The sequence below is a fragment of the Sus scrofa genome, chromosome 14 (assembly GCF_054392235.1).
Source record: "Sus scrofa isolate SSC_HxYL_T2T_F1_AM1 chromosome 14, Sscrofa_HxYL_maternal_Yorkshire_Landrace_v2.0, whole genome shotgun sequence".
NCBI lineage: Eukaryota > Metazoa > Chordata > Mammalia > Artiodactyla > Suidae > Sus > Sus scrofa.
Window position 1 is genome coordinate 38,226,165 of NC_139396.1, and position 15,019 is coordinate 38,241,183.

The 15,019-nt window shown below is 38.4% G+C and overlaps 1 protein-coding gene across 20 annotated transcripts in view; it reads right to left on the bottom strand.

Moving 5' to 3' along the window:
* Window positions 1–15,019, bottom strand: part of GALNTL6 (polypeptide N-acetylgalactosaminyltransferase like 6) — a 1,215,026-nt gene that overhangs the window by 108,484 nt on the left and 1,091,523 nt on the right. For all 20 annotated transcript variants that reach the window (XR_014826525.1, XR_014826524.1, XM_084994758.1 and 17 more), the window contains one exon: window positions 4,043–4,160. Coding sequence is in view for 18 of the 20 variants with exons in the window: in XM_084994758.1 (XP_084850884.1) it covers window positions 4,043–4,160 (118 nt within the window). In the remaining 2 variants the exon portion in view is untranslated. The remainder of the gene's footprint in view (window positions 1–4,042; window positions 4,161–15,019) is intronic.

The window sequence follows — 15,019 nt, forward strand, 5'->3', positions numbered from 1 at the left end:
GGTCCTTAGGAGCACCTGTGAACTTTTAGGAGGGGGAAAAGGGTAGCTCAGGGAATGAATGAACGGATGAAAAATGGAGATCAGTTGAAAGAGGAGCCAGAACAGAGGGAGGGGGCTGGTGAAGAGGCTCCTGTGTACATTCCTGAACTATAACCGTGCATATGGAAATAAAATAGATCCCAAACAGCACTAGTTCTCCAGGTAGCTCCTGGAGAGAACCTCCTCACATGTATCCTTGAATCACAAGAGCACAGCCCAGAGTCAGCACATGGTAATCTTGTAATCAATAGATAAGTGCCTGTGGAATGTACTAAAGGCTGAAAGCGTGTGAGAGGGAAGTTAAAATTTCCTTAAATGTCTGAATCTTAACACCCGGGAAAGACAAAAGTGACACAAAGGTGGTTGCCTGGGAGGTCACAGTCCATGGAGAGGGATTCTGATATAGGCGGTGGGGCTTCCAGGTCCGTAAGACTCCCTCTAGGGCATCTGGTGCCCAGACTCGTGGTACCTACAGCCCTGAATGTTTCTGCAGAGCTGAGGCTGGTGGTCACAAGCTCTTCCCAGACTGCAGGTGTCCCAGGAAATAGTGGACCCCTGGAGGACCATGTTGACATGCTCCCCAGATGGAAAAGGATGAACCAAATGTCATGCTCTTGCACCCAGATTCAAGCTGTATGTCTCATGCCAGAGAATTTTGTGAAATAGGGTCCCTGGCTTCATTCTAAGTCTTGTGGGTGCCTTATCAGTGTTTATTACTCACTTTTATTCTCCGGGGAGCTTTTTCTTTTGAAAATGCTGACATTTTGACTTTTATTTTGGGGGAATGGGTGAAAAAAGGCACTCTGGGAAATCAGAGACCCATGATGGTTTTAACATTAATTAAATGGAAAACGTTAATTAAAGGTGGGTTACCTCTTTTATGCCACACTCTGCAGTCTGTCTTGGTTTCCAGGTGCAGCTGCGAATTGAGTACCCGGAACAGTGCCTGGCATAAATTAGATGCTCAGTAAAGGCTTGTTGAATGACTGCTAAATGCTTCTTTTTCCTCGCTAGCAGCTGACTAACCTAGCAGTGTTTGAAAGGCAGCTGGATAATTCTGGGCCAAGTAGGAGTTTGGATTCATATTAAAAGAGATTGAAGACTAAGCCTGGTGCAGGCAGATCATTCCTCTAGACTCCTCAACTGACTTCTGAAAATTATGCTGCGTTGGCTTTTATGCGATGGCATGAAATCTAGTCAGAAGTTAGAAAAAGGAAGGAAAGATATTTACAGAGACAGAATTGGGGCACCCTCTTAGCCAAATACTGTCTGACCGAAAACTGAGTCCTTAATATAAGGCAGAGTTTTCTGGAAATAGTTTCATTCGGCTATGGCATCTTGTCATGCATGTTGGTCAAATGATTCTTGAAGCTCAAAGAGCAAGCACAGATGCCTGGTAAAGACCACAGACAGAAATCTTTTGAATTAGAGCTTCTGTTTTAGACGTGCGACAGTCTCTCAATGATGGTGTGAAACAGATGTGTGAACGCTCAGTTATCCATACACATTCCCAAACCCCAAGGGCTGACCTGAGTGTATCTTACAGTGCTTTGCACTATAAAATTAACTACAACTTAGGGAATATGTCCAAAAATGCAGATGTTTGATTTTTCTTTTATTTTTAATGTCATTGAATAGAGATGCTTGTGCACATTTCTTTTGATTTCTCTCACACGGAGAAAATTCTTCATCTTCTGTGCAAATTCTACCAAAGCCTGCTTAAGTTTGTCCCCATCATGTTACAAATACTAATAGGGAGGGACAGGAACCCCAAGGTCAGCACACAATAGCGGGAAGGAGGAAGGGGTGTGTCTGAAGTGGGACCCTGTAAGACATAGCTGTCGCCAAAAAATCTGTCATTCCAACCAAACAGCCCAGGGCAATTTAGTCCTGAACCTCTAGTTCCGTTGCCATGGTTTCTAGACAAAGACAGCAGGACTGCATTCCAATTATATCCTTCAGAATGACAGATAACTGAAATATAGGAAATGGGGTAGTAAAATTTCAGGTCACCTAGGAAAGAAGTGATAGATGCAATGACAGAAAGTGAGAAGTTCAAGTTTATGTTTGTCTTAAAAATACTCTTGTGATGGAGAATGCAAATGTCCAGTCTGCAAACTCTCCAGACTTTCAGTAGTACTTTTATCCACACCCAGTTTACTATTCAAAACCAGGTCTCTCCTGCTTAATAGAGGTTTCTTAATAGCATTTTAATCTCAAAGAATTCATGAATTAAGAGAATCTAAGAAAAAAATCTCTTGATCTGTGAGAAGTAAAAAGCATTCATTGACTTCTGACAATACTGCAAATACATCAATGCCATATTTCCCCTTATTGCTGGAGTCAAATGTAATATTCTGTTTTTCCAGTGGGCAGTATTATTGTAAACTTTGCACCCAGCTTTGGCCATATCTGATCATCAATAATATTTTGCCAAGGTCAGCAGAAAGTTTGCTGCTGTGTTCTTAGAATATAAGGAAGATACTCGCCTCTGTTCAATGAAAGAAACCGTTAGAGAGAGAGCAAAAGGTTCATCATGAACGTTGGAGTGGTGTTCATGGTACAACTTGAGTGAACAATTTTATGTTTTTGCATCTCTGCAATTAAGCAGAAGTAGAACATTTTAATCCCAAGGCAATTCTGGGTAGCTTATTTAATCATTAAAATTTAAAAAAATTAAAATCTTTAATGTCTTATGTCAGTTTCTTCATCTATAAAATAGAATAATGCCCACTTTTTAGCGTTGTGATTTTAAATTATACAATGCATATAAAGCACTTGACTCAGCATTTGGTATGTCACATACCATTAAATCAATGGAGCAAATGTATGTATACAAAGGTTAAGAAAAAAGTAACTTAGATGTGAAATTAGATGTGTTTCAGTGATGGTGAAAAAAAAGCACTCATTTAATAAATAGAATTTCAAGGCTTACTGCCAGCAGTGAGACAGAAAATTCTAAATGCCCTGAAGCCTGCAATTATGTCTCCTGCGTTTCTTTTTGGGAATATTTATTTTATGACACTCCAGGGATAACATAACATTTCTGTTAACACACTGAAGACAGTTGTTACAGTTTCATAAAAGTCAGTTTTATCACTGTTTTTATGCATAAATTCAAAAAGTTTAGCTGGATTCTTAAGTTTTACTGTTACCATATTCAGGATACATTTTATTTTCTTAGCAAGAATTGTTTTGTTTTTATAATGAAGGTAATTAAGAAAAGCTGATTTATTTAATGAGGTTTCCATATGATAAAACTTGCAAGAATCACTCTATCTTTTATGTAAATAATGGCAATACAAAAGAAAAAAGAAAGGCTTTTGCATATTTGCTTTGCTTTGGCTATCTGGTCTTCACATGTTGTGCTAAGTCTTTCTCATTTACAAACCCTGAAATTTGATATTCTATCATTTATGTGTGTATATCGTATATATGTGTGTGTATGTAATAAATGTAATAAAGTTGATAATTTTAGTGAGTTTTTATGAGCCAAGTAAGTGGAAACATGGGGAATTTCAGATAAAAATAAAGACTCACTTGCTTTAGAATTATATAAAGATAGCTTTAATTTATCATTCACATTTTAAAATTACTCCTTTGTTCCTGAAATTGTGGAATGAGAAAAATGTGAGCTATTATTTCTAGAACAAACACAAAGGCAAAAGCGCCAGTAATTCAATTTCTTTCCCTCTGTCTCTGTGTTCTAAGTGCCTTAGAAGGGATATACTGCCCATGGAGCAGGGGACATGCTGGCACCACCAGGGTCCCTGCCTGCAGATAGAATTTTGAATTCTTTCTCATATGTATCTCATCTAAGGCATGACTATGCTTCCTTGGAAGATCAGAAAGAAGTATCTCCTCTCATCTAAAAGCTGAGGTGGGGAAGTGACATGTCTATTTTTGTTGTCAATTTATAACATAGGTTGCCAAACAAAATGACATTCTATCAGAATTGTCAAAATGATGCTGACATAGTGTGGAGAGGGTGCTGGGGGCTTACCTTGAAAGAGATTTCATATTGCTCTCCTCCCCAGATTTCCAAGCCTGGATCATAGCCTCCTAACTCCCAAAACCATTTTCGATCCACAGCAAAGAGACCTCCAGCCATAACGGGAGACCTGTGAAACGAATAAAACAATCTTTAAAGGGCAATGGACATCAGGGATAATGATATTTTGCTTGGGGGAAAAAAAAAGAGCAAACTTCAGGGTAAGTTTCTGTGGTCACTGCAGGGAGCCTTTCAGCATGGGTTTTCTGTGAATGGACGTGAGTTCTCATTGAGTCTCTGATTGCTCCTGGAAGCCCCATGAGCTTTGAACTTCACAGTTCAGGTTGCAGGGCAACTCACACATTGACTCTGTATGTGTCATCAGAGAGAAGTACATGGTGACTAGTGGCTGGTAGATTGGGGAATAGCAATCAATTTTATAGCTGTTCCTCAAAGTGAAAGAGAGATCTTATACCATCGGACAGATAGAAGTACAGAAAACTTGTAGATCATATCTTTGATCTCATCTCGTTCTCCTTGCATATTCACCAAGCACCCACCATTTTGGGGCCATGTCCATTTTACAGACTACGAGGCAGTCAGTTAGAATAAAATAACCAACTAGCACTAGTTATTTAATTAACATGCCAAAGTTGGAATTTAAAATAGGTTTTTTCACTTTAATTATGTACTTTTTGAAGTCTACCTTTCCAGGAAAAATTATTTTTTGATCAAATAATATTTGATCAAATAATATTTTTCTGCTCTTGCTAGGATCCATTGGAAGTTCCAGGGTGCTATGTAATGAGATAATTTATAATTAATGGACTTGGACCTAAGATATTTTGCAGTTCCAAGGCACTTTTGTGTTGTTGAATGTTCACTATGTGCTGGACTACCAGCTAAGAGTCTTGTCCTTGATTAGTCCTCACAGCAGCCCTACAGAGAGCATCCCTGGGCATAGTTTGGAGAAACAGGCAGAGAGAGGTGGGGTGTATTCCCCAAGGTTGAAACTAAGCTGTGATGGTGACAGGGCTAGACCACGTCCTCTGATTTCGATGCTTTTGACTTTCTTACTGCAACACTGTTTCAGTTTCAATGTTTAGCAGGTAAAGAGAGGCAAGGACATAAATATGGGCACAGAACAATTAGACAACACCCTTTTGCTGACCAAGCAAATATGTTAAAACCCACAGGGTCAATATAGTTTTTGTTGCAGTTCTGAAAACTTTTCAAAATAAAGGATATTTATACATAAGAATACAAGGCACTAAATGTTGAAGACACATTTAAAAATATATCTAAATATGTTAGATGCACCAATTTACAGACCAACTGAAGTTGTGTTCTTGGTAATGTTTTCTGGGGCATTGGAGGGATATAAACCTGAATTTGTTTAAGTGCATTATATATTTCAAAGACTTTGCATGTTCATATGGTTCTTGGCCTAATTACTTCAGTTTAAGATTTAAAAAAATGTGTATACTCTATATAGATGGAAAGATTATAAGGCAGGAGAGGGATTGGTTTTTCCCCTCCTAAGAAAGTGAGCGGAACTCAAAAAATAGCACAGAGAATCTCATGCCATTTAAATATTTTGTTTGAAATAAAAGTCAGAACCAGATGTCCCTTACTTTAGCCCTCTCTCCAGCAGCCTAATCTTTTCCCATTTCCACGCACTGAATTTCAGAGGGGAATCGCAGCTGTAACTGGAATAAATTAGGACACTACCACGTACTGGGTGCCATTCCCCAGTGAGCATGTTGGCTCAGGGTAATCTTTAATCCTGTAGGGCTTGGGGATAAGTGATCAGAAGTTCTCAATCCTACTCAACCTGAACCACAAATAGAAAGGTCTTAAGTCCTACAAATACATTCTTATTTGTTTGTGTAAAACACAAGACTAGGGTGCCGCAGAATGTACACTGTGCAGAATGATTCTCCAAACTAGAATTATCATTAGTATTGAACTAGTATAGCTATTGAGCAAGAGAAAGTCCTATATTGATATTTTTATTGTAAAGAATTTGTTGGAAACACAATATCTTGTCTTCTTAATGAACTTATAAAACACCCATGGAGCATAGTTTTGGTTAATTTGAGGCATGATAAAATAAATTCAAATGGACCCCCTTTACCCTCATTGATGTTATAGCCAAGCCCCAGATAAATTAGAGTTTCCTGTCTTTTTTTTTTTGTCCTTTTAGGGCTACGCCTGTGGCATATGGAAGTTCTTAGGCTAGGGGTTGAATTAGAGCTGCAGCTGCCAGTCTACACCACAGGCACAGCAATGCCAGATCTGAGCCTCATCTGTGACTTATGCCACAGCTCATGGCAAGGCTGGATCCTTAACCCACTGAGTGAGGCCAGGAATTGAACTCATGCCCTTATGGATATTAGTTGGGTTCATTAGCACTGAGCCACGACGAGAACTCCCCAAATTTCCTATCTTGATTAGTGTGAATGACTGGTAAGAAACAAACCTTTTATTTATTTATGTATTTACTTATATCTGTCCATCAATCTTTGAAATAGCTTAATTGAGCTGTAGCTGACATACAATGAATTGCAAGTATTTTCAGCAATTTGATAAATTTTGACTTATGAATACCCTGTGTAGACATCACTACATTCAAGAAAATGAACAAATCTATCACTCCCCCCAAAGTCTCTTCACTGTAACCCATCCCTCCTGGCTCTCTCCTCTTCCCTTCCTCTAGGATGCATGGATCTGCTATCTGTCACTACAGATTAGTTTGCACTTTCTAGAATTTTATATGAAGGAATCACACAGTAGGTATTCTTCTTGGGGAGGGTCTGGCTTCTTTCATTCAGTATCATTATTTTGAGATTCACTCCTTGTCGTGTGTGTTAATAGTTTCTTTCCTCTTTGACTGCTGAGTAACATTCTGTTTGCATGAGTGTACTGCAGTTTGATTATCCATTCACTCACTGATGAACATTTGGGTTGTTTCTAGTTCGGGGCTATTAGAAATTAAGCTGCTATGAATTTTGTGTACTAATCCTTGTGTGGATGTTTGCTTTCCTTTCTCTTGAGGAAATGCCTGAAGTGAAATGACTATGTCTTATGGTAGGTATGGGTTGACCTTTTAATAAAACTGTCAAACTCTTTTCTGGAGTAGTTGTATCACTTTATATTCCTACCAGCTGTGTTTGAATTAGAGCTGCTACCCATCTTCAAATACTTGATGTGAGCAGTCTTTCGAAATGTAGTCATTATTACAGGGGTACAGTGGTATCTTTCGTGGTTTTATTTTGCATTTCCATAATGATTAATGCTGTTGACCATCTTTACATCATTTCTCTTTTTTTCCTAGTCAGTCTGACTAGGGGTTTGTCAATTTTACTGATCTGCTTAAAGAATTAGCTTTTGGTTCCATTGATTTTTCTCTATTATGTTTCACCTTTATATTTCATTGATTTCTCCTGGGTCTTTATTAGTTTAATTATTTTACTTACTTTTGTATTTAATTTACCCTTCTTTTTCTAGTTACTTAGGGTGGAAACTGATATTATTGATTTGAGACTTTCTTTTTTCCATAGCTATTTAGTTTTATAAATCTCCCATAAGTACTGCTTTAGCAGAATCCCACAGGCATACAAAAAATGATATGCAGCGTTCTCAGTTTCATGATGTTCAAAATAATCCCTAATTTCCTTTTTGTTTTCTTTTTTTGACCTATGGGTTATATAGAAGCATGTAATTTAGTTTGCAACTATTTGGGATTTTTTGGGAAATCTTTCTGTTATTGATTCTCATATAATTCCATTGTGGTCAGCGAATACACTTAGTATGAATTGAATCCTTTAAAATTTATTGGGATTTTTTTAAAATGGCTTAAAATACGGACTATCTTGGTAAATGTTCCATATATGTTTGACAAGAATGTGTATTCTGTTGCTATTGAGTGGAGTGGTCTATAAATATTTATTAGATAAAGTTGGTAGTATTATTCAAGTCTTCTGTATTCTTACTGATTTTCTGTCTCCTTGTTCTATCAATTACTGAGAGAAGGTATTGAAATCTATGACTGTAATTCTGGATTTGTTTATTTCTCCCTGCTGTTCTATCAGTTTCTTGCTTCATGAATTTTGTAGCTCTGTTAATAAGTGCATAAATGTTTGGAATTTTATGTGCTCTTGTTGACCTCATCCTCATTATAAAGTAACTTTTATCATCCCTGGTAATATTATTTTCTACTCAGACATTGATTTTGCTTGGATGTTAATATAACCATTTCAGCTTTCTTTAGATTTGTGCTATCTAAACACTAATATTTATAACCTTGTATATGTTTTAATTTTACCTTTTACACTACTTGTGTCTATATTTAAAGCGGTTTTCTTATTGGCAGATTATAATTGAATATTGCTATTAAAAATATCTGCCTTTTCATTGGGTTTTTGAGGTCACTTACTTTTAATAAGATTATTCTTGTGGTTAGGTGTTAAGTCTATTATTTTTTCTTTGCTTTCTTTTTGTTCCATCTGTTGTTTCCTTTTCCTTCTTTTGATTTTTGGATATTTTTCATGATTTTACTTAGTATCTTTTTTTGACAATGAAAATTCTTTGTTTTGTTTTGTTATTTTAATGGTAGCTGTAGCAGTTTATATCATACTTATTTATTTATTTATTTATTTATTTATCTGTCTTTTCTAGGGCCTCACCTGCAGCATATGGAGGTTCCCAGGCTAGGGGTCCAATCAGAGCTATAGATGCTGGCCTACACCACAGCCACAGCAACATGGGATCCAAGCTGTGTCTGCGATCCACACCACAGCTCATGGCAGCGCCAGATCCTTAACCCACTGAGCGAGGTCAGGGATGGAACCCACAACATCATGGTTCCTAGCTGGATTTGTTAACCACTGAGCCACAACGGGAACTCCCATGTTTATTTTTTCAGTTTCCCTTCTAGGGACATTTTACCTATATCCATATTTTATAAGAACCTTTTGATAGTATCCTTTCATTTCTACTCCCCCAATGATGTCATACATTTTACTTTTATATGTTACAAATCCCAGGCCATATAATTATTTTTGTTTAAGCAGTCAGTTATCTTTGAAAATATTTAAATAATAAAATTTCATACATATGAAATTACATTATGAACATCATTTCTGTTTTCCCAATTATTTTGGTTAGATTCAGATTTCTTTCTTTCGTTTTTTTTTTTTTTTTTTTCTTTGCCACTTCTTGGGCCACTTCTGTGGTATATGGAGGTTCCCAGGCTAGGGGTCAAATTGGAACTACAGCCACTGGCCTACATCAGAGCCACAGCAATGCAGGATCTGAGCCGCGTCTGCAACCTACACCACAGCTCATGGCAACGCTGGATCCTTAACCCACTGAGCAAAGCCAGGGATAGAACCTGCAACCTCATGGTTCCTGGTCTGATTTATTAACTACTGAGCCACGACGGGAACTCCTAGATTCAGATTTCTATCCTTCTGCCCAGAGTACTTTCTTCAGCGTTTCTTGTAGCGGGAGTGTGTTGGTGATGAAGTCTTTCATCTTTTGTATATCTGAAGACATCTTTTTGGTCTATGCTTTTTTATTTTTTTTAAAGATGTTCTTGCTGGCTATAAAATATTGTTAACAGTTTTTTCACCTTTTAATTCTCTAAAGATCTAGCCTACTCTCTTCTCACCAGTATCGTTTCTCATGAGAAATGTGTCGTTATCTGTATCTCTGATTTTCTGTATACACTGAGTCTTTTTCCTCTCTGACTGCTTTTAAGATCTCTGTGTCATTGGATTTGAGATAGTTTATTATGATGTGACATGTCATGTGTAGTTTTCTTGGTATAGGTTTTTGTGCTTGGTGATAGTTGAGTTTCTTGGATTGGTAGGTATAATTTTCATGAAAATTGGGCAATTTTGACCACTATTTCTTCCAATATTCTTTCTGTTCTTACCTTTCTTTTGTATCCTCTAGAGACTTCAAGTGTACACTTTGTCTCTTTTTGACTGTTATTTCTTCTAATATTCTTTCTGTTCTTACCTTTCTTTTATATCCTCTAGAGACTTCAGGTGTATGTACTTTGTTCTCTTTTTGTCTTTCATTTTGAACAGTTTCTATTGCTATATCTTCAAGCTTACTAATTTTTTTTTGGTAAAGTATATTCTATTGATAGTCCCCTCCAAAGCATTTTTAATCTCACATGTTTTTGGTCACCTTTAGGATTTTAATTTTGGTCTTTTTATATCTTATATTTTTGTTTTTAACTTTCCAAACAGTTATAGTTACCCTCTTAATGTCCTTGTCTGTTAATTCTTAGTTAACATCTTCAATTGATTGAATTACCCATTCATTATGGGCCATGCATTAGTGCTTCTTTGCCTGCTTGTTAAATTTTTCATTGAGTTCTAAAATGTTTTGGGGGCTGGATATTTTCGACACTTTTGAGCTTTGTTCTGAGATGCAGTTACAGTGTTTGGAAATAGTGTGACCCTTTTGTATCTTGCTCAAAATATATTAGGCAGCCTGGAACAGTGCATAATCTATGGCAAGTTATTCACTACTCTTAAGGCAGACCTTTCTGTGTGCTTCTCTCAGTGTCCTGCCAATCATTAGGTTGTTCCGCCTGGCTGGTGGAAACAGTCTTCCCAGCCTTAGGTGCGTTCTAGGCACTGGCGCTGTTACCTCTAATTCTTTGGAGTGTTTTTTTCTCAGTCTTAGGTAATTTTTCATACACACGCTCTTGCCGGTCCTCTCTGAGTACTAAAGGTGTACCCTCCACAGATTTTCAGACACCCTCTCGTGTGGTTCTTTCCCCATGGTGTTCTACCCTTGAAATTCTAGCTGCCTTATTCTGTCCAGAATCCCAGTTCCACACTGACTCAGGCTGGTCCTACCTGGGTTCCCCTCCCTTATGTCACAACCTGGACACTTTCTCAAGTCAGTAAGCTCACCTTAGGGTTTTCCATCTCTCAGGGATCAATGTCCTTCAAGACCAGATATTCAGTGTCACGTATTTTATTTTTTATTCAGGTGGGAGGGTAAATCTGGTCCATACACCTTCATCTCGTTCAGATGGGAAGTCTGCAGATCCACCCATTAATCTTCATTTTAGAACATTTGAAAATATGTAATTATTTCAACTAGATAATATATTCACATGTTTATAAAAATTCTTGCTCCTACTTCTATCCCCTGCCATTACTTCTCCCATCACAAACAACCGTAATTTTTTTCTTAGGCATCCTTCTAGAGGTATTCATGCTCATATGAGCAAATACAAATATAACTTATTTTTCTTCCTACTCTGTGAAAATGATTGTATGCTACATAAAATGTTCTTTACCTAATTCTTTTTAAAACTGCCTAATATGTTTTAATGATCATGCAATATTGAAAAGTGCTTCCTTTTTCTATTTTTTTTTTTTGTCTTTTGTCTTTTTGTCTTTTTTGTTGTCGTTGTTGTTGTTGTTGTTGCTATTTCTTGGGCCGCTCCCGCGGCGTATGGAGGTTCCCAGGCTAGGGGTTGAATCGGAGCTGTAGCCACCGGCCTACGCCAGAGCCACAGCAACACGGGATCCGAGCCGCGTCTGCAACCTACACCACAGCTCACGGCAACGCCAGATCGTTAACCCACTGAGCAAGGGCAGGGATCGAACCCGCAACCTCATGGTTCCTAGTCGGATTCGTTAACCACTGCGCCACGACGGGAACTCCCCCTTTTTCTATTTTTTAACATTTGCCCATGATTTCATTATGCATAAAGATGTGTGTATATATTTATATATCTATATATATAAATATGTATATCTATATAAAATATAGATATGTTTATACATATATACACATTTGATGAACATTTAGAATATTTTTGGTATTGTACTATTTCAGAATTTCTACAATAAACAATATCACTTATGTATCTTTTCCATATGTGTGAGTAAATGCAGGAGAAATTCCTAGAATTTAACACCTTGGTTGTTATAAAGAGTACAACTGTAAATGTTGATTTACTTTTCCACTTCTGGAAGTTAAAAGTTCATGGTAAATTGTGTCCCAACCTGGACCTTAAGTTCTTATTTCATACCAGTCCAAACACAGTGATCTAGGGTCCGGTAGAATAAGAGGAGGGTCAGATAAAAGTAGCAATCCTACTGAGAAATTATAGGTCTGTCATAAAATATTAGTATCCCTCAGACTATAAGTAGAAATCGCAAAAACATGTTATTATTATGACAATGTTTGGAGAGGAGTTGTGGAAAAGTTTCACAAGGTAAATCATTTGAAAAAGAGGAAAGAGAGGATGGATTTGAGGTGAAGGAAGACGGTGTACAAAGACCCTGTGCCGTATGACGATCTGACCTCTTAGAAATGTGGTTCTCGGTTTCCTTTCATTTTAGTGGCTTTGGTGAGGATCCTGAGCATGTGGGTTGAAATGTGAATTTGATCAGAAATGAAAAGGCACGCTTTCCCCCAGGACTCCATCAAGCCAAATCAATCAGCATAGAGATGAACCACATAATTTCCAATTATGTAACTAGAAATTTTGAGTTGGCCCATGACTCTGAACAATTACAGCTAATGTGGAATTATTTTCCACTAGCATTCAATTGTTGAGTAAAATGATACTGTAGATTAAAACAAAATATTTTTCCTAATAAGTTCTTTTAAGTATTAGATCATTGCTTAAATTAGAATTTTGTAAAGAGTGGCTAAATAACTCCTGATAAATTTGTTTGTATCATTTATATTTATTTATTTTTAACAATTAATCTTTTTTTTGAAGTACAGTTTATTTACAGTGTGTTAGTTTCAGGTCTGCAGCACAGTGATTCAGTTTTGTGTGTGTGTGTGTGTGTGTGTGTGTGTGTATTTACCTATCCATATTCCTTTTCAGATTCTTTTCCCTTATAGGTTATTGCAGAATATTGAGTATGTTTCCCTGTGCTATATGGTAGGTCCTTGCTGTTCATCTATTTTATATATAGTGCTGTATATCTGTTCATCCCAACTTCCTGATTTAGCCCTCCCTCCACTGCCTTTTCCCTGTTGGTAACAATACATTCTTTTCTCTGTCTGTGGGTCTATTTCTGCTCTGTTCATTTGTATTTGTTTTAGATCCCATATATAGGTGATGGCGGATCGTGTGTCTTTAAAAAGGAAACGTGGGGGTATAATTTCATTACTCTTCATTGTGTAATGGGAACTGGGGATGAGAGAGGAATGTGACCCTTGTGTTGTGCTAGGAGGAGGTCGCTTTAGGGGGAAGAGTGAGGTGGATCCTTAGCTGAGAGAAGGAGGCCTGTTCAGAGGCCAGGATGCAGCAGTGGAGGGAAAACCTGATTCCAACTATAGGAAACCACACACTGCCCCCTCAGGATTAGGCTGTCTAAAGGGAGAAACAACCCTGCTCACATGTAGCCGGAGGGCTTGTTGGGTAATGAGGTGACACTTAGGTTGGGGCTGGGGCTGGTGCTGGGGCCAGCAGAGCCCGTGAGCTGTCTGTGGAGGCCCTCCCAGACATGTGACCAGTTCTGTGCCTGGCATCTCTGCCCTTCTTCTTCCTGGGCTGCACCAGACTGCTGGCCTTGACATTAATTAAAAAAAAAAAAAAAAAGCCCTAGCAAGAACAGCAGCAGTGGTTTTCTGCTTCTCTTTTCTAAATGCCGTAGTTCCTGGGCTGTGTTCTGGGAGTGAGGGGCTCTCTGCCTCCCCAGGTTGAGGCTGGATGAGTAACACAGTGAACCAATTGCGGATCTCAGACAGTCACGTCTTGTCAAACCTGGCCTCGCCTGTCTCCACCGCGTGACCTGGCTGACATCACAGCGACAACTAGCTTCGTACATGAGACTCTCCTAGATCATCGGGCTCCCTAGAGCCACCAGATGACCATGGCCATGCAAGAGACCCCGAGTATAGGGTGCCGACCGTCCTGCTTGGCTTGAGCCTGAGGCTTTCCTGGGAATGCTGGGCCTTCACTGCTGACACAGAAAGTTCCAGGCAAACCACCTGGAGCCACTCAGCCCATGAATTCAGGCCAGTGGGAGGGCCTCTCAGTGAAGCTTAGTCTCAATTCCTGCCCTCAGATTTGGGAGCCACAAAATGTGTGCTTTCACAAGCCCCGGATTTTGAATCCCAAGCATTTAAAGAGGATACATTAGCCACCCTCTTATGATACTGATAAATGACCACAATCCTTGATAGAGACAGGATTTTAGTTAGTTGCTTAATTTCTAAGCTGTAAGATAGGCTTATTTTTATAGGTATAATTTTTAAAGTTATCAGCATTAATGTCCTAGTGTCTGTTGCAATGCATACCTGGATTTCAGAGCTGCTCATAAGAAAAGTAAAAGCCTTAATTTTTTTTTTAAAAAAGGTTCCTATTTTTCTAGATTTTCAAATGCAAGTGTTCATGTTTAGAAAAGAGTTAGTAGGAAAGGCATAAGGGCCAACCAGTTATCAAGAAACAGGTGGCGTTACGACTTCTCAGCTTTTCAAATCAAATGAAGAGGAAAACAAAATTATAAATCATAGAATGAATTTTGTACTGTTTTGTGCCATGATTTATAACTTTGTTTTTGTCACAAACATAAGCACATAGAACACTAAGTAATTGTTTAGAAGGTTTTGTAACACTGAATGTACCTTTTGCTGCTTGCTTCATGTTCAGAATGGTAGACCCTCCGGTGAAAGGCTATAAAGCGCTGATGGGAGAGGAAAGCTTGCGGAGTCGGTGCAGATTCTATGGGGCCTCAAACCACACTGTGGCTGTGGAAAGAGTGTTTCCTGTGACCTTCCAGTAAGGGTAGTGGTTCCAAAGTTGCTCAGGACACTGCTGCCGCCCTAGTTGGCACTGTCCAGTGGTTGGCACTGACCTAACATGAGGTGAGGTAGAAACTTCTGGGTGGGCAAAGGCTGCATCATCAGGCATCTCAGTGGGCAGAGGAGGGAATGGGTGAGAGGTGCCGAGTGTTCTTTTTTTTTTTTTTTTTTGTCTTTTGCCAT